The following is a 22,002-nucleotide window of genomic DNA, read 5'->3' as shown; positions in this document are numbered from 1 at the left end:
TTAATAGACGTTTGTGCAAGACCCCACACAGACGTCTCTCCAATCGCCCCCCCGAAGTCGCACTGAATTACGGGTGAGATACGGGGCGAGGTTCAGTGTGAAGCTTATTGTTAAAGCTCAATTGAAGAAGCTGAAGGTAGAATCTGATTGGTTACCATGCAGAGCTGCACCCGGTGCTCAGAGCTCCAGTTTTAGCAAATCTCCCCCTCGGTGTCAGTACGAGCGCCCCGAACCCCCCGATCCCCCCGATCTCCCACCGTCTGCACCACTTACTACAAACACTGATCAGAAATAAAACACTAACAGGTCACATACAGAGAATAAATAAATCACAATTCTCAGCTACAGAAATTTCTGTTCCCTCCGCAGTCATAAAATACGTCATAAAAATATCCACAAAGGAAGTCGGAGAACAAAAAAAAAAAAAGAATAAAGTCATCCGCACAATTCCAGGGACCGCCCCCTTTTGTAGAACAGGAAACGGGGCTCTTCTTACACAGGAAACGGTCTTAGACAGGAAGCGGGGCTCTTCTTAGACAGGAAGCGGGGCTCTTCTTAGACAGGAAGCCGGGCTCTTCTTAGACAGGAAGCCGGGCTCTTCTTAGACAGGAAGCCGGGCTCTTCTTAGACAGGAAGCCAGGCTCTTCGGAAACGGGGCTCTTCTTAGGAAAGGGGGCTCCCTGTACAGCGCGGGTCAAATTTAAAAAGTGCTCAAAAATGAATAATACAGATTGAATAGTCAAGAGAACTGCTTTGTAAATTTCCGGGGTGGGGGAGGGTCATAGTGAAGGCCCCTCACCGTCACTCTTCGAGGGAATATCACGCTGTGCAATGACGAGGTCATAGAGAGGGTGAGGGATGGGGTACCACTACCTTCTATTGATTATAACCATACATGGCCGTCCTCTCCTGAGCAATCCATCCACACGAGCAGCTGACAGAACAGTGAAGACGGCCGGATTCAGCACTTCCAGGCCTCTCACTGAACTCCACAAGTTCAAGTAAAACTATAGAGACTGGCTCAGATATATGGGGGGAGGGGCTGGTGTCACCAGGACACAGTGAGACACTCTGATCCAGAGCAAAGGTACAGCAGCTTTATCTCCATCACTGGTGGACGCAGAGGAAGAACCCGGCCAGCAGGGGGAGTAAGTTCAGCAGTAGAAGCCACAAGGTGACAACCAGGTTGGAGGAGTGAGAGCAGAGATCTGAGGGAGAAGAGAGAGAGGGGTCAGACCTTTCCAGGACAATGGGGGGGGGGGATTTACTAAAACTGGAGAGTGTGAAATCTGGTGCAGCTCTGCAGAGAAACCAATCAGCTTCCAGGTCTTATTGTCAAAGCTTCATTGAAGAAGCTGAAGATAGAAGCGGATTGGCTGCCATGCACAGATGCACCCGATCCTGAGTGCTCCAGTTTTAGTAAATCTATTTCCTGTAGAAGATCTGTCTAGGATGGAAGTATACAAAGTGTCCTCCTGCTTATTTTGGGGTTGTATTACTAAAGGCAAATAGACAGTGCACTCTGCAGGGGCAGTAGTTCCAGAGGTTAGAAAATGAGGGGAAGCGCTGCTGACTTTCATCATCCAATCACGTGCTAGCAAAAAATAGGATTTTTTTTAACAGCTTACCTGTAAAATCCTTTTCTTGGAGTGCATGATGGGACATAGTTGTTAACTTAATGGGTATATATATATATATAGGCACCTTCAGGTAATGACACTGGTATACCCAATACAAGAAGTTCACTCCATTATATAACCCCTCCTCCTTCCAGGAGTACCTCCATTTTTGTAGCAAAGCAATCTAAGCATCAAAATAGGGCCGGGACCTCTGTGTCCCGTGATGTACTCCATGAAAAGGATTTCACAGGTAAGCTGTAATAAAAATCCTATTTTCTTTATCGTACATCACGGGACACAGAGCACCATAGTAATCACTATGTGGGACTTCCCATAGCAATACTAGAGGAGGGGGAGACAACCCACAGGGCACCTCCAGCCTTGAGTACCTATACTGCCGCCTGCAGTATACTGCGCCCAAAGGCGTTATCCTCATACCTCCTGATAAAATGTTGTGAATGTATGTACTGAAGACCAAGTTGCGGCCTTGCAGATCGGAGCCATGGAGGCCTGGTGACGCACTGCCCAAGAGGCACTAACCGCCCTGGTAGAGTGCGCCTTAACTTGAGAAGGGGGAATCCTACCCCTTAAATCATAAAAGTTTGAATTATAACTTGCTGAATCCACTTAGCGACAGTGGATTTCGATGCTGCCTGTCCTTTCTTAGGACCCTCTGGCAGAATAAATAAGACATTAGTCTTCCGGATCTGAGCAGTTGTCTTTAAATAGATTTTCACTGCTCTCACTACATCGAGACAATGTAGTGACTTCTCTTCCCTGGAACATGGTTTTGGAAAAAAACAATGGCAGGACAATATCTTGGTTCAGGTGAAAAACTGAGACCACTATTGGCAAAAAGCCCAGACGAGGGCGTAACACCACTCTGTTCTCATGAAAAATCAAATAGGGCTTTTTACAAGAAAGAGCAGCCAATTCCGAAACCCTCCTTGCTGAGGATATAACAACCAAGAACAATAACTTCCTTGTCAGAAGGACCAAGGGAAGATGCTGTATCGGTTCAAATGGCTGTTTTTGTAACACTGACAAAACTAAGTTCAAGTCCCAAGGGTTCAAAGGTGATCTAACTGGCATATTAATCCGCATCACCCCTTGCATAAAACCCCCGGACTAAAGAATGTGTAGCAAGCGGTCTTTAAAGTAAGTCCAATGAAGCTGAGACTTGGCCTTTAATAGAACTTCATCTCTACCCCTAATTGTAGAGAGGCAAGAATTCTGCCTATGATACATCTCCGAGGGTGCCAACCCTTGGATTCACACCAGGAAACATAAGCCCTCCAAACTATATAATAATATAGAGGAAGCTGGCTTCCTTGCATTAATCGGGGTAGAGATAACTGACTCGGAAAGCACACCTTTCATCAGAATGTGGGTTTCAATAGCCAGGACGTTAAATTTAGCGTTCGTAAAGTAGGATGGAATATCGGCCCTTGTGAGAACAGGTCTGGCCGTAGTGGAAGGGACCATGGATCTTCCACTGCCATCTTTAGGATTTCTGTATACCAGGATCTTCTGGCCATGCTGGTGCTTCCAGAATTACTGGCTTTCTTTCCAGCTTGATTCTGCAAAGTCGAGGTAGCAACTGAATAGGGGGGGATGCATAAATCAGTGAGAACTGATCCTACGGGGGTCACCAACGCATCTGTTCCACATGAGAGTGGATCCCTTGTCCTGGACACAAAGTTGACTAACTTCATGTTGAATCTGGACGCTAGAAGATCTACGTCCGGAATCCCCCATCTTTGGCTAACAGCCCGAAATATGTCAGGGTGAAGAGACTATTCCCCTGGCAATAACTGCTGGCAACTCAAGTTGTCCGCCTGCCAATTCTCTGTTCCCGGAATAAAGAATGCTGATAGGCACGGAACATTCCTTTCTGCCCAAGATAGGATATGGTTCACCTCTGCCTGCGCTGCAAGACTCTTGGTGATTGATATAGGCCACCGCCGTGGCATTTTGTTGGATTGGATCCTGACAGGACAATCCTGTAACCTGAAAGCCCAGGCATTCAGAGCCAGACGCACTGCACGAATCTCTAGGATATTGATGGGCAAGGCTCTTTCGGTTCTTGACCACTATCGCTGGACAGTTGTCTTCTAGTACTGATCCCCAGCCTAAAAGGCTGGCATCTGTCATTACCACTTTCCAGATAACTGGTCTGAAGCATTTTCCTTTCAGCAGATTCTGGATTACTAAACCACCAATTGAGGCTTTGGGACACCCTTGGGGAGAGCTGCATTGGCAAGTCTAAAGCTTGGATCGTTTTGTTCCAAGCAGATAGAATACTTAGAAATCAAATAAATGGTGTTGCGCTACCTGAAAAGGTTAAACTAAACTATACTAAACTAAAAATAAAGTGCCTTATGCTTATACAAATAATACCAGTGTTACTAAGTGACACACTCCCGAGAGCAACGTCTCCTTCTATTAGGTGATATTTCCTCTTTTTAAGTGAGTATAATAAAGAAATAATATAATAAAAATATTATACAATTAAATATTATACACAGTGAATATAAAACTAGCCCAAATATGTGAAATATCTCCAGCAGATTAATCCGTGAATAATCAATAAAATAAAGTGTCCAATATATTACAGATAATAAAGCAATAAAGTGTCATGTGCTTTCAATATTCAAGTGAATATCTCCAGGATAATAAACTCATGAAATTCTTCTTATATTAAAACGTGCAACACACAATGCATGCTTAAACAAAAAAACTAGATGATAATAAAGTCTTTATGTGAAATTAAATAGAATAAAGTGACCAGTGGTTATTTTTCAGTGCTCCTCTTAGTAAAATAATAAAGTCTTTATGAATAAAGTGACCAGTGGCTTATTCAGTGCTTCTCAAAAATAGGTGCCAGCAACCGTGTCTTTAATTCTTATATCTCCAGTGTTCACGACACACCAGGTAAAGTGGCCCCTTACCTTACTGCTGTAAGGTAAACAGCAAAACCACCAAACGGCAAGGTCCAGGGGTTGTAACTTAATTCCTGGCAGGTGAGTACAGGCCCCCCTCGACTGGAATTTTGCACCTCAAATAGTTTCCACATGGATCTTAAGCCTCAATATTATCCACAAAAGGTCTCATAGAAAAGAGAGGTATGCTCCGATGGTGAAGTACGTACGAGAATTTATTTTAAAAATGTATTGAAAAGGTACTCACAAACAGACTCGAATGGAACTGGGCATAGGGAACGGTTTTGAATGAAGCCACCATCTTTCCTAACAACCTCATGCAAAGGCCAATGGAGGGATCTCTTTTCGACCTGACCATCTGCGCCAGCTCTCTTATGGAGTTGATTTTTCCTGGGCTGTGTCTATGATCAGGCCACTCCAGCTTTTTTTAGAGGTTTTAAGGAAGATTTCTCTAGGTTTAGAATCCAACCCAAACTTTCCAGGTAAATGGTTGTAATGCGTACACTTTGCTCCAAACAAGCCACCGATTGGTCTATTAGCAATAGATCATCTAAGTACTCCAAAACTGTTATGCCCTTAAACTAGCTAGAGGTGGGGCCAGTACCTTTGTGAACACCTGGGGTGCTGTGGCTAGTCCCGAAGCGCAGGGCTACAAACTGAAAGTGCTTCTGTTCTACTTCGAAACGCAGAAACCTTTGGCGAGTGGGAAATATAGGAACATGCAGATATGTAACCCTGATGTCGATAGACGCCAGAAGTTCTCCTTCTTGTAGAATAGAAACCACCGACCTGATCGACTCCATGCAAAAGGAGAAGAAAAAAAATCTTCAGGAACTGATTTCGATTTTTTAGATCTAGAATGGGTCTGACATCTGCATTCGGTTTTGGTACCGTAAAGAGGTTTGAATAAAACCCCAAACCTTGTTCTTCTGTGGGGATTTGTATGATCACCCCCTGAGCTGGTAATCGGTCTAGGGCCTGAGATATCCTTTTCTCTGGATCTTTGGGAAGGAGACGGTGGAAACTCCCGAAATTCTAGTTTGTATCCTAGAGACACTGTGGAGATGACCCCTCTGTTCTGAATTTCTTCTTGCCAGACTTCTGAGTATTGCAGAAGTCTTCCCCCCACTCTGGCGAGGGGGGGGTGCATCTTCATAATGAGGCTTTAGTATTCTGCTTTGCAGATTTCCGGCTCCAGGTCTTCTTCTGTGCCTGTGCACAGAGGCGGATGTCCCTGGTGCGGGGGAAAGAGTCAGTTTAAATGAAGGTCGTTTATACTTTCTTTTGACTGGCAAAACAGTACTCTTCCCACTAGAAATCGTTTGGATGTATTTGTCCAAATCATCCTCGAATAGTCGATCCCCATGAAAAGGGAAACTAGTCAGAAGCATTTTGCAAGGTGCTTGGGCTGATCAATTTTTAACCACAGAGTCCTACGCATGTGTACTAGCACAAGGCGGGGCGCCTGGTGAATAGTCTTTCATGGCGTCTATGGCAAAACATAGTGACCTTGGTAGTTCGGCCAAATCCCGGGCTTGTTGTGCAGGGACCTCTTTAAGGGCCTGTCTAGACTATGCCTATTGCAGCGACTGCAGGCAGAGTAACGGCACCTGCCAAGGAAAAAAAAAAGAGGATTTTAACAGAAATTCCAATCTTTTATCAGTTGGATCTTTAAGCATTTGTGCATTGTCTACTGGACAAGCTAGACTTTTATTCAGACTGGAAATAACAGAGTTCACTGCTGGTACATTCCATCTTTTGGTGAATTTCTCCTCCGTTGGATAGAGTGCTGTGAATCTTTTTGGAGGGAGAAAATGCTTATCCGGGTGATCCCATTCAGCACGAATAAGCTTTTCTAATAATGCATGGACAGGAAATGTGTGAAAAGGCTGTGAAGGTTTTAAGGAACCCAAAGAAGAAACAGAACTATCAGCTGACTCTGCTAGAGGTAGCTTGAAAGAGACATGAACCATCTCCCGTAAGAGATTGTATCAGCAATTTCTCAGATTGTGAGGCTGAAAAAGGTTCATCTACCGCTGTTTCCTCTGCAGAAGATTTATCAGCTTGCCTTTCCTCCTGATCCCCTGAGGGTAACACCTCATCCTCTACCCACTGTTCCCTTGGTAAGGGGTCTGATGTGGGGGAGGGGGATCGAACGCGCTTTCTAGGCCCTGCAGGGTGGAGGAAAACGCATTTTCAGTCATGTATACAGGGGCTGAAATGTGAGAAGCGGTTGCACCACCAATTAGTCCCAATGACTCAGCCTGGCTTGCCATATCTGGTATTTCATTTGAAGATGACAGTGTGGAGACACGACTGGAGTTCCAAATTCCTGGGGGTGGAATAATTGGTACCTTTGGGGGTGTCTTTTTTGGGAGCCATAGTGCTGAGCACAAAAAAACAGAGGCACTATGTAAATGCACAACTCACTGAACACACAGCTTTAGTGTTGTTATCAATGTTATATCCTGTACTGGAAATGCCTGCATCAACCTTACATACCTCCTGTGTCCTGTGTGTCCGCAGCAGCTGTGCGAGTCTGTCTCTGTCCCCAGCACCTACGCCTTAGCCACGCCCTTAAGCCACGTCCCCTCCATCAATCAACGTCCCCCCTGTTTTAATTAGCCCTAGTCCATGCATGCACGGAGAGGTGAGGCAAGGGAGGGGCTGGGCAACGGGAAGTTTAAAAACTTTTTGTGGGGAATAAAAGAATAAACTCATATATGAAAAGCCGTGCTGCCGCCGCACCCCCGTGGGGAAGGGGTTTACAAGCTACTGCTGTACCTCCCTCCCCCAGGGGGGAAATGTTCAGGATGAGGATCCCCTGCTGAGACCACACACATGCCATTTAGCTGGAACTTCTAAGCTGGCTGAGAAGCAATGTACTAAGGTATGTGCATTTACTCCCTCTAGTGGAGACTTTAGGCATGACAACATTTTACTTATGGAAGAAAAAAAGCATAGGTAGACTTTTTACAGTTCCTAGGCTTCTTCCCTTACCTTTTCCTCACTGCAGGATACTGCTGATACAGACAGATCCAAACTTCACCCATCCCGGCGGGCTGCGTTAGAAAACCTTCAAGGACCGGATCCCTATTATAGGGGGTCCACTGCCTTGGACCTGTATAGCACCCCTCAGAAAAACTTTAGGTAATGTAGCATGACCAAAAAAGTCCTGGGTCCCGGGGTCCATCCCTAAAAAGAGAGGCGTTACAGGCAAAACCTCGCTCTTCGGATACGAGGCCCGGGTACCATCCGCCTTGGCCTCACTGGCACTTTGGATGGATCCGGTCTATGGAGGCTCTTTAAATCCAGCATGGGATCCCTCCTAGAGCTCCTCACAGAACATCTTCACTCGTGACCAACACCTTAGACACTGGCGAAAAAACTGAGGTTCTCCTGGAAGGAGGAGGGGTTACATAGGGGAGGGAACTTCCTGTATTGGGTATACCAGTGTCATCACCTGAAGGTGGCCTATAACCCATATAGTTAATAACTATGGCTCTGTGTCCCATGATGTACGATAAAGATTTTTTTTTTTTAATTTTCCTTGCATGTGATTGGGTGTTCTTTGTAAAGTGAAGCTTCACCTCATTTACTAAGATCTGGAGAAATTGCACTTCAGTCTATTTGCCTTTAGTAAATGCCCCTCATTGTGTCTCCCTCTTGCTGTGTATTTACTACCCAAAGGGGGGGGGTACCTAGAGGTGCCAGTCTGGTCCTGTTGTCTGGCGGTGGCTCTCGCTCGGGTGGGCACATGTCACAGAAGTCCGGGCAGGGTGGGCACACCAGATCCCCCTCATAATACCAGCCGTTGCTGTTGGCTCTGATGGTGAGTATCTGTCCAGAGCGGGTACAAAGGTACGGAGAGTCTTCCACCCACACCTGGAGACCTTCCGGGGAGCAGCTCACCTAAGGGGATAGACAGGAGGCGGGGTCAGTATGACATCACAGGGCGGAGCTCTCTGGAGGATCGGACCACTGATACGGGGGGGAGACCTCCAACTGATGATTAAGGTGGGCCACCAAAGCCCTTCCCCCACACAATACATGAAGGTTTCTCTACATCACCTGATAACAGCCGCTGCCCCAATCCGGGTAACTCATCCGCTTCATACATTGTTCCATGACAAACACCGAGCGCTGCTCCAGGCAGGCCGAGTCCGGTCCGTACCGCTCCGCCCCGTAATTCCGGGAGGCGGCTGGAGAGGAAAGACACACTGAATGGTTATCTAACAAGTCTTTGTGATCCCCACACAACCACCTCGCCCTACAGTGACCCCCACACCCACCTCACCCTACAGTGACCCCCACACAACCACCTCGCCCTACAGTGACCCCCACACAACCACCTCGCCCTACAGTGACCCCCACACAACCACCTCGCCCTACAGTGACCCCCACACAACCACCTCGCCCTACAGTGACCCCCACACACCCACCTCGCCCTACAGTGACCCCCACACACCCACCTCGCCCTACAGTGACCCCCACACACCCACCTCGCCCTACAGTGACCCCCACACACCTACCTCACCCTACAGTGACCCCCACACACCCACCTCGCCCTACAGTGACCCCCACACACCCACCTCGCCCTACAGTGACCCCCACACCCACCTCGCCCTACAGTGACCCCCACACCCACCTCGCCCTACAGTGACCCCCACACCCACCTCGCCCTACAGTGACCCCCACACCCACCTCGCTCCATAGTGAACCCCCACACACCCACCTCGCTCCCAACAGTGACCCCCACACAGCCACCTCACCCCACACCCACCTCGCTTTACAGTGACCCCCACACCCACCTCTCATACAGTGACCCCCACATCCACCTTGCCCCACATACCCACCTCACCCGACAGTGACACCCACCTCGCCCTACAGTGACCCCCACACACCCACCTCGCCCCACAGTGACCCCCACACACCTACTTTGCCCCACAGTGACCCCCACCTCACCCAGCAGTGACACTCACACACTCACCTCACCCCACAGTGACCCCCCCACCTCACCCCACAGTGACCCTCCACACCCACCTCGCCCCACAGTGACCCCCACCTCGCCCCACAGTAACCCACCACACCCCACATTGACCCCCACACCCACCTCACCCCACAGTGACCCCCATACACCCACCTCTCCACACAGTGACCCCCACCTCGCCCCACGGTGACCCCCTTACACCCACCGCGCCCCATAATGACCCCCTTACACCTACCTGACCCCACAGTGACCCCCTTACACCCACCTGGCTGATTCTGCGCCAATGTGCAGTCAGAGCTGCGCTGGTACTCTCCGCTCAGATGCCAACTGAACTCCTGTGTGAACGGGCAAAAGTCAGCGATTTCCACCGCACCTCCGTAATGGGGGAGATCCCGAGGAGGCACTCCGGGGATGTCATCAAAGTACTGACCACCGCAGACAGGAGACACAAGAGTCACGTCAGATACAGAAGACAGAATATCAGATGGAGCCACTCAATTCTACATGACAGGTGAGGGAATTTATCTGTCCGGAATGTTCTCCTCCTCCTTCCTGAGCGGGTCACCGACATCTGAGAAATACGGATCCTTTGTATCATGGGGGCTCCTCCTACCCTTCTTCTGTATATTGGGGGCTCCTCCTACCCTTCCCCTGTATAATGGGGGCTCCTCCTACCCTTCCCCTGTATATGGGGGACTCCTCCTATCCCTCCCCTGTATAATGAGGGCTCCTCCTACCCTTCTCCTGTATCATGGGGGCTCCTCCTATCCCTCCCCTGTATCATGGGGGCTCCTCCTATCCCTCCCCTGTATAATGGGGGCTCCTCCTACCCTTCTCCTGTATCATGGGGGCTCCTCCTACCCTTCTCCTGTATCATGGGGGCTCCTCCTATCCCTCCCCTGTATAATGGGGGCTCCTCCTACCCTTCTCCTGTATAATGGGGGCTCCTCCTACCCTTCCCCTGTATATGGGGGACTCCTCCTATCCCTCCCCTGTATCATGGGGGCTCCTCCTATCCCTCCCCTGTATAATAAGGGCTCCTCCTACCCTTCTCCTGTATCATGGGGGCTCCTCCTATCCCTCCCCTGTATAATGGGGGCTCCTCCTACCCTTCTCCTGTATAATGGGGGCTCCTCCTACCCTTCCCCTGTATATGGGGGACTCCTCCTATCCCTCCCCTGTATCATGGGGGCTCCTCCTATCCCTCCCCTGTATCATGAGGGCTCCTCCTACCCTTCTCCTGTATCATGGGGGCTCCTCCTATCCCTCCCCTGTATCATGGGGGCTCCTCCTATCCCTCCCCTGTATCATGGGGGCTCCTCCTATCCCTCCCCTGTATCATGGGGGCTCCTCCTATCCCTCCCCTGTATCATGGGGGCTCCTCCTATCCCTCCCCTGTATCATGGGGGCTCCTCCTATCCCTCCCCTGTATCATGGGGGCTCCTCCTACCCTTCTCCTGTATCATGGGGGCTCCTCCTACCCTTCTCCTGTATCATGGGGGCTCCTCCTATCCCTCCCCTGTATCATGGGGGCTCCTCCTATCCCTCCCCTGTATCATGGGGGCTCCTCCTACCCTTCTCCTGTATAATGGGGGCTCCTCCTACCCTTCTCCTGTATAATGGGGGCTCCTCCTATCCCTCCCCTGTATAATGGGGGCTCCTCCTACCCTTCCCCTGTATAATGGGGGCTCCTCCTACCCTTCCCCTGTATAATGGGGGCTCCTCCTACCCTTCCCCTGTATAATGGGGGCTCCTCCTACCCTTCCCCTGTATAATGGGGGCTCCTCCTACCCTTCCCCTGTATATTGGGGACTCCTCCTATCCCTCCCCTGTATATTGGGGACTCCTCCTATCCCTCCCCTGTATATTGGGGACTCCTCCTATCCCTCCCCTGTATATTGGGGACTCCTCCTATCCCTCCCCTGTATATTGGGGACTCCTCCTATCCCTCCCCTGTATATTGGGGACTCCTCCTATCCCTCCCCTGTATATTGGGGACTCCTCCTATCCCTCCCCTGTATATTGGGGACTCCTCCTATCCCTCCCCTGTATATTGGGGACTCCTCCTATCCCTCCCCTGTATATTGGGGACTCCTCCTATCCCTCCCCTGTATATTGGGGACTCCTCCTATCCCTCCCCTGTATATTGGGGACTCCTCCTATCCCTCCCCTGTATATTGGGGACTCCTCCTATCCCTCCCCTGTATATTGGGGACTCCTCCTATCCCTCCCCTGTATATTGGGGACTCCTCCTATCCCTCCCCTGTATATTGGGGGCTCCTCCTATCCCTCCCCTGTATATTGGGGGCTCCTCCTATCCTTCTCCTGTATAATGGGGGCTCCTCCTATCCTTCTCCTGTATAATGGGGGCTCCTCCTACCCTTCTCCTGTATTTTGGGGGCTCCTCCTACTCTTCCTCTGTATATTGGGGGCTCCTCCTACCCTTCCCCTGTATATTGGTGACTTCTACCCTTCCCCTGTATATTGGGGGCGCCTCCTATCCCTCCCCTGTGCAGTACAGGGTGGGAGGACGATGCAGGTGTAGGACAGTATACAGTGGGATGGTGCAGTGCAGGGTGGGAGGACGATGCAGGTGTAGGACAGTATACAGTGGGATGGTGCAGTGCAGGGTGGGAGGACGATGCAGGTGTAGGACAGTATACAGTGGGATGGTGCAGTGCAGGGTGGGAGGACGATGCAGGTGTAGGAAGGTATACAGTGGGATGGTGCAGTGTAGGGTGGGGGGACAATGCAGGTTCCTCCTCCGCAGACATGTACCTGATACTCCTGAGGGAGTCGCTGGGGGAACCTCTGCAGGTTACAGATGGCCACAGCTCTCTGGTCTTGCCTGCAGGCCAGTTTTAAAGGGTTACTCCGGATTGTGTGGCAGAAGGGGCTGACGCTGCGATTCCTGCAGAGAGAGTCCAATGAATGATCACCTGAGACACACAAAGACCGCACAGCACAGACCACACTATGACATCACATCCCTACCGCTGGCTCTGCTGATCAATCCAGAACTTGCAGCTCTTCATGACGAAGTCGCAGCCCTTCCCCCGGCCCCAGTCCAGTCTCTGTGCCATGCTGTAGTTGGCTCTGTACCAGCTGGAATAGTAATCAGTCATGTCATATAACACACAGCCATCTGTAGGGATCTTCGGCACTGAGAAATGCCAAACCGACACTTCCCACCATGGTGGCTGATGAAGTGAGGCAGGACAGAGGCGAGAGCCGTGTTGTGACCAGTAATAATGACAGAAGGCACGACATGCAAAGCCCTTCCAAGGATCAGAGGAACTGGAAATATATTCTCGCAGCAGCCAAACTGAACAAGATAAGACACACGCCCCCTCCTTCCTCCTCCATTCAGAAAAGTTCTTGTATTGATTACACTGCTTGTGACATGATCTGTGAATGAAGGAGAGTCGGATCAGTCACATGATTCTCTCCTCCATTCACAAGCAGTGTGATCAATACAAGAACGTCTCTCAATGGAGGAGACAGGAGGAGGGGGCGTGTCCTTGTCAGACCATCTGTATTGCTATTCTATCTGATGACCCGAAGCTGTGGTGGAGGTTCAGGGACAGGAAGAGGGCAGGGCATCCCTGCAGTAGTGGTGGAAGTTCAGGGACAGGAAGAGGGCGGGGCATCCCTGCAGTAGTGGTGGAAGTTCAGGGACAGGAAGAGGGCGGGGCATCCCTGCAGTAGTGGTGGAAGTTCAGGGACAGTTAGAGGGCGGGGCATCCCTGCAGCGAAGATTTCTCCACAATCCAGCTGATTGCATGTCAGACATCTTTATTAGGCCCCTTTCACACGGGCCGGATCCATTGGACAGACTCCGCTAGTTCAGCGGGGCGCTCGCTTTCTTGATCCATGCTGATCAGGCGGATGACAGGTCCGTCTCCGCTCACTGTGCAGGAACAGACCTGTCAGAGCCCCGCTGTTCTCTATGGGAAGATCGGATAAAAACGGGACAGCATAGCAGGCGGGTGTCCGCTGACATCCACCTGCTCATACAAGTCAACGGTGGCCCACTCAGATTCGCCTGAAAAACGGACAGGTAGGTCTTTGCGGGTCGATCGTTTTGAAAGGGGCATTACAGGTAAGTGATGTGACCAAAGCTGTAGGGCTTTTCTTTAGTTAAACTTCAGCTTTAACCAATCGCTGACCCCGTCTTTTCTGGCACTTTTTGTTTACAAGTCTAAGTCAGTATTTTTTGCTAGAAAATTACTTAGAACCCCCACACATTATATTTTGTTTAGCAGAGACCCTAGAGAATAAAATGACAATTTTTTCATGTCACACAGTATTTGTGCAGCGGTTTTTCAAACAAAATTGTTTTGGAAAAATACACTTTAATGAATAATAAAAAAAAAAAAAAAAAAAAAAAAAAACACTATATATATAGGTTTGAAAGGGATGCCTCTGTAGGACTTTAGAGGGACAGGACAAGTATGGAGGGATGGGGGCAACGTGTAGGAATGTAAACACCCCTTGTAACAGAAATAAGGATGACAAGTCTCTATGGAGAGATCAAAAATCTCTCCTCTACCTTTAAAAGCAAAAGATCAAAAAAAAAAAAAAAATGTATACACTTCCGCCCTATACAGGAAGAAATGTCATGACGTCACTCTGGTCCTCCAAGGCCATAGAGACAACCAGAGACAATCTGGTCTCTGCTTCTGTGACCAGCCGGCCGCACCTTTGGATCATTTCTCGGGTGCGCCGGTGAAAACTGTTAGCCTGAGAAACACCAATGAGCTGTGGGGGGTTTGTTCCCTCCTGCCGCTGCTGAAATAAATCCAGTGGTTATTGAGCCGCTGGGAATGCTTTCACAAGAAAAAAATCGTTGGCTGAAAAATAAAACATCGGGGCTATGGCGGATAGCTTCATCCATAACCCACGGTAAACCACTGGCTAGCTGCAACGTATATATACACAAATATTGCCAGGGTTGCTGTTAGAAACCACGGGGCCCCACACAGCCAATGTTTCAGTTATGAACGAACACAGTGAGTGAACGGTACCGACCACTCACTGTGTTCATTCAGGGAAGGAAGGCCTGGTAAATATGACATATTTATCTAACCCTTCCCCTCTTCTCAATCTTGAAGGATCCTCTTGTGTGCTTTCAGCTGCTGGCTGCAAAAAGCAGAGGGAAGCCAGCAGTGCTGCGGGGGCAGGGGTTCACACAGAGGGGCCTGGGCAGCAGGGGGAAATGTATGGTGCACAGGGGTGGTGATTGGTGTGGCGGGGGAGGGGGAAATTACTGGAACCAATCCTTTGTATGGTGCAGCAGTTGAAAGCCAATGGGGGGGGGAGAGAAGAAGCCAGCTTTCAGCTGCTGCAAAGGGAGCCATACATGGGATTGGTTCCAGTAATTGCTCCCCCTGCTGCACCGATCACCCTCTCTGCCCACATCCGATTTACCCTGCTGCCTGGGTCCCATACAGGAGCACTGGTGGTTACTCCCCCCCCCCCTTATATACCCCCTGCATATTGTAGTCGACAGTCAGTTTTTAGACAAAGTCTAAAATGATATTTACTTCAGAAAATTTAGAATTTTATTCATATAAGAAGAACGCATTTCCTTCACCCTCCATCTGAAGAATGCTAATAATATAAATGGCCTTACCCGGTATCCTCCATCAGCGCCAGAGTTATCCTGGAAAACACCCGGTTCTGGGTGTGGGAACCGGTCATGGCTTCATTCTGTGGGCAGGGAAGGGGCGGGGTTAGTGAGGAGGCAGCCTCAGATGGGAAGAGATGATAGATGTAAATGGGGAATGGTGATCCAGTACCTCCAGCAGCCTCTTCTCCCAATGGTTCAGCTCCGTGCCCATCCCCCCCTGGTTCTCCAGCTCCATCCCTTCCAGGATCGGACAGTTGAAATGTCTGCGAACCTCGTCCTGTGCGCACACATCGAACGAAAGAGTGAGCACCCTATCCAATCATCACTGCTTGTATATAGAACAACAAATGTAAGGCCGCGTACACACGGGCGGACTGTTTGCCCAACCTTGTTCGGCAAACAGTTTCATCAAACAGTCCGCTCAAAATTTGCATGAGCGGACTTGCCCACACACGAGCGGACTGTTTGACGAACAAGGTTGGGCAAACAGTTCGCTCAACTTTTGAAATGAACGGACTCGCCCACGTAAGGCGGAGGCAAATCCGCCCATTTCGAGCGCGTGTACAGGTAGGCGGGGCCCGCGAAGGAGACGTCGCGGGCTCCGCCGCCTGGAATGGGCTTAAAGGGGAACCCCAACGCCGAAAAAAATCGGCGTGGGGGTTCCCCCCAAGTCCACACCAGACCCTTGTCCGAGCACGCTACCCGGCCGGCCAGGAAAGGGGGGCGAGCGAGCGCGCCCCCCCTCCTGAGCCGTACCAGGCCGCGTGCCCTCAACATGGGGGTGCCTTGGGGAAGGGGGGGCCGCGCGGCCCCCCCACCCCAAAGCACCTTGTCCCCATGTTGATGAGGACAAGGGCCTCTTCCCGACAACCCTGGCCGTTGGTTGTCGGGGTCTGCGGGCGGGGGCTTATCGGAATCCGGGAGCCCCCTTTAAGAAGGCCCCCGGATACCGGCCCCCCACCCTATGTGAATGAGTATGGGGTACAATGTACCCCTACCCATTCACCTGTGAACTAAAGTACAATAAAAAACACAACACAGAGAAAAAATATTTTATTGCACAGCTCCGGGGGTCTTCCGTCTTCGGGGGTCTTCTCGCCGGACTCCTCCGCTATGTGTGTGTAGCTCTTTTGCTAGCGGAGGAGTCCGGCTTTCTTCCTCCCCGCCGCCGGCCTCTTCTCCCGACTTCGGGGGTCTTGTCCCCCTCTTCGGTTCTTCTGCCGGGCCACCGCGCCTGGTCCGGTGGCCCGGTCTTCTGTCGCCGTCTTCCGTTCTTCTGTCGCCGCCTTCGGTTCTTCTGCCGGGCCACCGCGCCTTCTTGTAGCTCTTTTACAGGCGGTGGCCCGGTCTTCTGTCGCCGCCGCCGCCGCCTTCCGTTCTTGTTCTTCTTCTTGTTCTTCTTCTTCTTCTCCTGGAGATGTTGACTCGACGATCTCTCCGGCCGGAATGCCAGAGCCGCGCTGTGCGGTCACTTATATAGTGACAATGGGGCGGTGTCACATGGTATATGTCACATGGGTTGGTCACATGGTGACCCCGCCCCCTTACGATGTCATAGTCCCCATGTGACATCAACCCATGTGACCAACCCATGTGACATATACCATGTGACACCGCCCCATTGTCACTATATAAGTGGCAGCGGAGCGTGTCCCTGGCATTCCGGCCGGAGAGCTCGTCGAGTCAACATCTCCAGAAGAAGAAGAAGAACAAGAAGAAGAACAAGAACGGAAGGCGGCGGCGGCGGCGACAGAAGACCGGGCCACCGCCTGTAAAAGAGCTACAAGAAGGCGCGGTGGCCCGGCAGAAGAACCGAAGGCGGTGACAGAAGAACGGAAGACGGCGACAGAAGACCGGGCCACCGGACCAGGCGCGGTGGCCCGGCAGAAGAACCGAAGAGGGGGACAAGACCCCCGAAGTCGGGAGAAGAGGCCGGCGGCGGGGAGGAAGAAAGCCGGACTCCTCCGCTAGCAAAAGAGCTACACAAACATAGCGGAGGAGTCCGGCGAGAAGACCCCCGAAGACGGAAGACCCCCGGAGCTGTGCAATAAAATATTTTTTCTCTGTGTTGTGTTTTTTATTGTACTTTAGTTCACAGGTGAATGGGTAGGGGTACATTGTACCCCATACTCATTCACATAGGGTGGGGGGCCGGTATCCGGGGGCCCCCTTCTTAAAGGGGGTTCCCGGATTCCGATAAGCCCCCGCCCGCAGACCCCGACAACCAACGGCCAGGGTTGTCGGGAAGAGGCCCTTGTCCTCATCAACATGGGGACAAGGTGCTTTGGGGTGGGGGGGCCGCGCGGCCCCCCCTTCCCCAAGGCACCCCCCATGTTGAGGGCACGCGGCCTGGTACGGCTCAGGAGGGGGGCGCGCTCGCTCGCCCCCCTTTCCTGGCCAGCCGGGTAGCGTGCTCGGACAAGGGTCTGGTGTGGACTTGGGGGGAACCCCCACGCCGATTTTTTTCGGCGTTGGGGTTCCCCTTTAAGCCCATTCCAGGCGGCGGAGCCCGCGACGTCTCCTTCGCGGGCCCCGCCTACCTGTACACGCGCTCGAAATGGGCGGACTTTCCGAGCGGGAACAGTCCGCTCATTTCGAAAGTACAGCGGACAAGCCCACACACGGGCGGACTGTTCGCTCAAACACAGTTTCAGCGGACAGTTTTTCGGAATTTCCGAAAGACTTTGTCCGTCCAACTGTCCGCTGAAACTGTCCGCTGAAAGCCCACACACGAGCGGACTGTCCGCCCAAACACTGTTCAGCGGACAAGGTTGGGCGAACAGTCCGCCCGTGTGTACGCGGCCTCACTTCCATACCATGAAAATAATTAGATTATTCTACAAAAAATGTGAAAAACAGTCCAACCTTCAAAGTCTAACTCCATGTTTAATTTACAGTTCCCTTGGGCCAAGCCGATCCAATCTAATTATTTACTGCACTAACAGGTGTGAATTCCAGGGGGCGCTCTATTACCCGTTTGTAGCCACAGTGCAATGTTACGGAAGAGAGACAGGACTTTCTCTGCTGCTCAGCCACTCACAGGAAGCTTTGTAGTCTATGAATGAATCCTCTGATTGGAAGAGACGGAGATCATGATGTCATCTGCCTGCCTCCTCCAATCAGAGGAAGTTTTGCCATCATTCATAGATTACAAAGCGGTCTGTGAGTGGCTGAGCAGTGCAATGTTACGGAAGAGAGACAGGACTTTCTCTGCTGCTCAGCCCCTCACAGGAAGCTTTGTAGTCTATGAATGAATCCTCTGATTGGAAGAGACGGAGATCATGATGTCATCTGCCTGCCTCCTCCAATCAGAGGATGTTTTGCCATTGTTCATAGATTACAAAGCTGTCTGTGAGTGGCTGAGCAGTGAGCCTATTAGCCTGACCCTGTTTTGTTACAGGAGTGGGACCACAAGTCCCCATCCCACTGCTGGAACACTTTTGTAATGTACAGTATGTAGCAGAGGCTTTAAAGTGGTTGTAAACACTCCATATCCCCAGTGAAGTGACTGGCCTCAGGTGATACACAGACATGAAACTAATTACCTGTTTATCTGCAGTCTTCTCTTCTCTATAACCAAAGATATGAACTTTAGATTTTTTTTTTTTTTTACACTTTGCTATAATTTTTTTTTTTTTTTAAATCACTTGTTGCTGTTGCAGGGAATGTAAACATCCCTGACAGAAATAGGCATGTGACAGGCACTCTTTATGGAGGAGATCTGGGGTCTATAAGACCCTAAATCCCTCCTCTACCCTTAAAGCATTAAAAAACACCAAGATTGCTGTCTCTGAATACTTTCAGTTTTTTAAAAAATGGCGCAGTTGACATCCAGGTAAAAGGGAAGTGATGTCAGGTTACCACAGCGAAGAGTAGATCAAAGCCGATCCCAGCTTTGTTTGGGTACCCGGCTAGCTGGCATGGCTGGTAGCTCAAATCTGCCAGTTGGATGGGAGATCCTAGTAAGGCCACTGAAGGCAACGGGAGAGGGAGGGACATTCCCTTCCGCTGCTTATAATAGCAATCAAGGGGCTAGCTAGCTGCTAGGATTGCTTTTACTAGAAAGCCGACTGGCAGTCTAAAAAGCGGCATCGGTGCCTGACGCAGCACAGATCATTCCGGTACAACCACTTGAAGTACAAATGATGTACCAGGTATGCGATTTGGTGGCAAGTCTTGGCCAGTTGGTAGGTGAGAAGACATCAGAGGGTCAGGATCCAAGCTGGAAAACTTGTGTGCTAACCTGAAGGCAGGTTGGTGATATTCCACAAACATTACAATGAGATGTGGGTTATATAAGGGATAGTACAATGAGATGTGGGTTATATATGGGATAGTACAATGAGATGTGGGTTATATAAGGGATATTACAATGAGATGTGGGTTATATAAGGGATATTACAATGAGATGTGGGTTATATAAGGGATATTACAATGAGATGTGGGTTATATAAGGGATATTACAATGAGATGTGGGTTATATAAGGGATATTACAATGAGATGTGGATTATATAAGGGATATTTCAATGAGATGTGGGTTATATAAGGGATATTACAATGAGATGTGGGTTATATATGGGATAGTACAATGAGATGTGGGTTATATATGGGATATTACAATGAGATGTGGGTTATATAAGGGATAGTACAATGAGATGTGGGTTATATATGGGATATTACAATGAGATGTGGGTTATATATGGGATAGTACAATGAGATGTGGGTTATATAAGAAATATTACAATGAGATGTGGGTTATATACTGGATATTACAATGAGATGTGGGTTATATACTGGATATTACAATGAGATGTGGGTTATATACTGGATATTACAATGAGATGTGGGTTATATACTGGATATTACAATGAGATGTGGGTTATATACTGGATATTACAATGAGATGTGGGTTATATACTGGATATTACAATGAGATGTGGGTTATATACTGGATATTACAATGAGATGTGGGTTATATACTGGATATTACAATGAGATGTGGGTTATATAAGGGATATTACAATGAGATGTGGGTTATATAAGGGATATTACAATGAGATGTGGGTTATATAAGGGATATTACAATGAGATGTGGGTTATATAAGGGATATTACAATGAGATGTGGGTTATATAAGGGATATTACAATGAGATGTGGGTTATATAAGGGATAGTACAATGAGATGTGGGTTATATAAGGGATAGTACAATGAGATGTGGGTTATATATGGGATAGTACAATGAGATGTGGGTTATAAGTATAATAAAAGAAATCCTCAGTCCATCTGTACCTGGAGTACACCATAGGCGGTGTAATCTACACATATAGACATATTATACACTACATAGACTCACGGTGACTCTGGGGGTGACCAGCAGAAACACTTTGTGTTGAAGCGTCTTGGAGCCGCTGACATCCCAGTTCCTGGTGACGGTGCGAACAACACGATCGCTCCACTGATAGACCCCCAGACTGCAGAGACAGAACACAGAGATGGGGTCCCTCCTGGACTGATATATCATGGCCGCTCACCACTATGGTTCTCACCTGTCATTGAAGAGCGGGAGCCCATTTATGTACCTCGGAGTCAGAGGATCGCCATTATCATCACGATATAACGCAAAGAGGCCGGCAGAAAATCCCTGAGAGAGAAAACCATAAAGTCACACACAAAAACCATGGAGGATGTATAAGAACAAATATATATTAATCAGAGCTAATATATATCTATACCAAGGAGTCTGGGCTCAGTATTATGATATATACTGGAAGTGTATCTGGAGGACTGGGCTGATTATGGTATTATATACCTAAATCAGGAGGACCGGGCTACTCTTTGTATAAACTGTAACTATTCCATGGAAACTGGGTGGCTGGACACAACATACAGAGGGGTGATGGACAAGGGGATTGATGAAGGGGGTGACGGAAAGGGGGAATGGGACAGAAGGTTATGAGCAGGGGGTGATGGACAAGGGGGGTGATGAGGTTGGTGGATAGGGGGGTGATGGTAAAGGGTGATGTGATGGGCGGGGGGGGGGTCTGGGTGGGGTGGGCAGGCAGTGATGACTTACCAGGGCGTGAATAATTTCATGCTTCACTGTAGATAACATGCCAGCGAACTCCTGGGGCTGGGTGGAGATCATGTTTGGACAGAGGTTGGCGTATCCAGCTATCGGTCTAACGGAGATACGAAGAAGTGTGGAATTATAGCAAACACATAATTACTGGAGGCACAGTGACATTAGTACAGAGTATTACTCAGTGGTGTGCAGGTCTGGGGAGAGAGACATGAAGATGAATGGCTCAGTGGAAGATAATGTCTTGCTGAGGGAGATTAGGACTGCTGCAAAGTCATCTATACTGACGGTCCATGGACTGACCTCAGTGTGAATTGTATGGACGGTCCATGGACTGACCTCGGTGTGATTTGTATGGACGGTCCATGTACTGACCTCGGTGTGATTTGTATGGACGGTCCATGGACTGACCTCGGTGTGATTTGTATGGACGGTCCATGGACTGACCTCGGTGTGAATTGTATGGACGGTCCATGGACTGACCTCGGTGTGATTTGTATGGACGGTCCATGGACTGACCTCGGTGTGATTTGTATGGACGGTCCATGGACTGACCTCGGTGTGATTTGTATGGACGGTCCATGGACTGACCTCAGTGTGAATTGTATGGACGGTCCATGGACTGACCTCAGTGTGAATTGTATGGACGGTCCATGGACTGACCTCGGTGTGATTTGTATGGACGGTCCATGGACTGACCTTGGTGTGATTTGTATAGAAGGTCCATGGACTGACCTT

The 22,002-nt window shown here is 49.6% G+C and overlaps 1 protein-coding gene across 1 annotated transcript in view; it reads right to left on the bottom strand.

The window, feature by feature from the left end:
• Nucleotides 1–312: 312 nt before the first annotated feature.
• LMLN (leishmanolysin like peptidase) overlaps nucleotides 313–22,002 on the bottom strand; it is a 52,251-nt gene continuing 30,561 nt past the window's right edge. The window contains exons 7-17 of the mRNA XM_077449748.1: nucleotides 21,259–21,364; nucleotides 20,732–20,826; nucleotides 20,539–20,656; nucleotides 15,353–15,460; nucleotides 15,187–15,263; nucleotides 12,546–12,656; nucleotides 12,330–12,462; nucleotides 9,817–9,976; nucleotides 8,633–8,763; nucleotides 8,263–8,473; nucleotides 313–1,208 (exon numbers count right to left, since the gene is read on the bottom strand). Of these exons, the coding sequence (XP_077305874.1) occupies nucleotides 1,108–1,208; nucleotides 8,263–8,473; nucleotides 8,633–8,763; nucleotides 9,817–9,976; nucleotides 12,330–12,462; nucleotides 12,546–12,656; nucleotides 15,187–15,263; nucleotides 15,353–15,460; nucleotides 20,539–20,656; nucleotides 20,732–20,826; nucleotides 21,259–21,364 (1,351 nt within the window). The 3' untranslated portion in view covers nucleotides 313–1,107. The remainder of the gene's footprint in view (nucleotides 1,209–8,262; nucleotides 8,474–8,632; nucleotides 8,764–9,816; nucleotides 9,977–12,329; nucleotides 12,463–12,545; nucleotides 12,657–15,186; nucleotides 15,264–15,352; nucleotides 15,461–20,538; nucleotides 20,657–20,731; nucleotides 20,827–21,258; nucleotides 21,365–22,002) is intronic.

Source organism: Lithobates pipiens, unplaced genomic scaffold (genome assembly GCF_037356315.1).
Source record: "Lithobates pipiens isolate NorthernLeopardFrog02 unplaced genomic scaffold, aLitPip1_a1.2 Scaffold_22, whole genome shotgun sequence".
NCBI lineage: Eukaryota > Metazoa > Chordata > Amphibia > Anura > Ranidae > Lithobates > Lithobates pipiens.
This window is presented reverse-complemented; position numbering and strand designations above follow the sequence as displayed.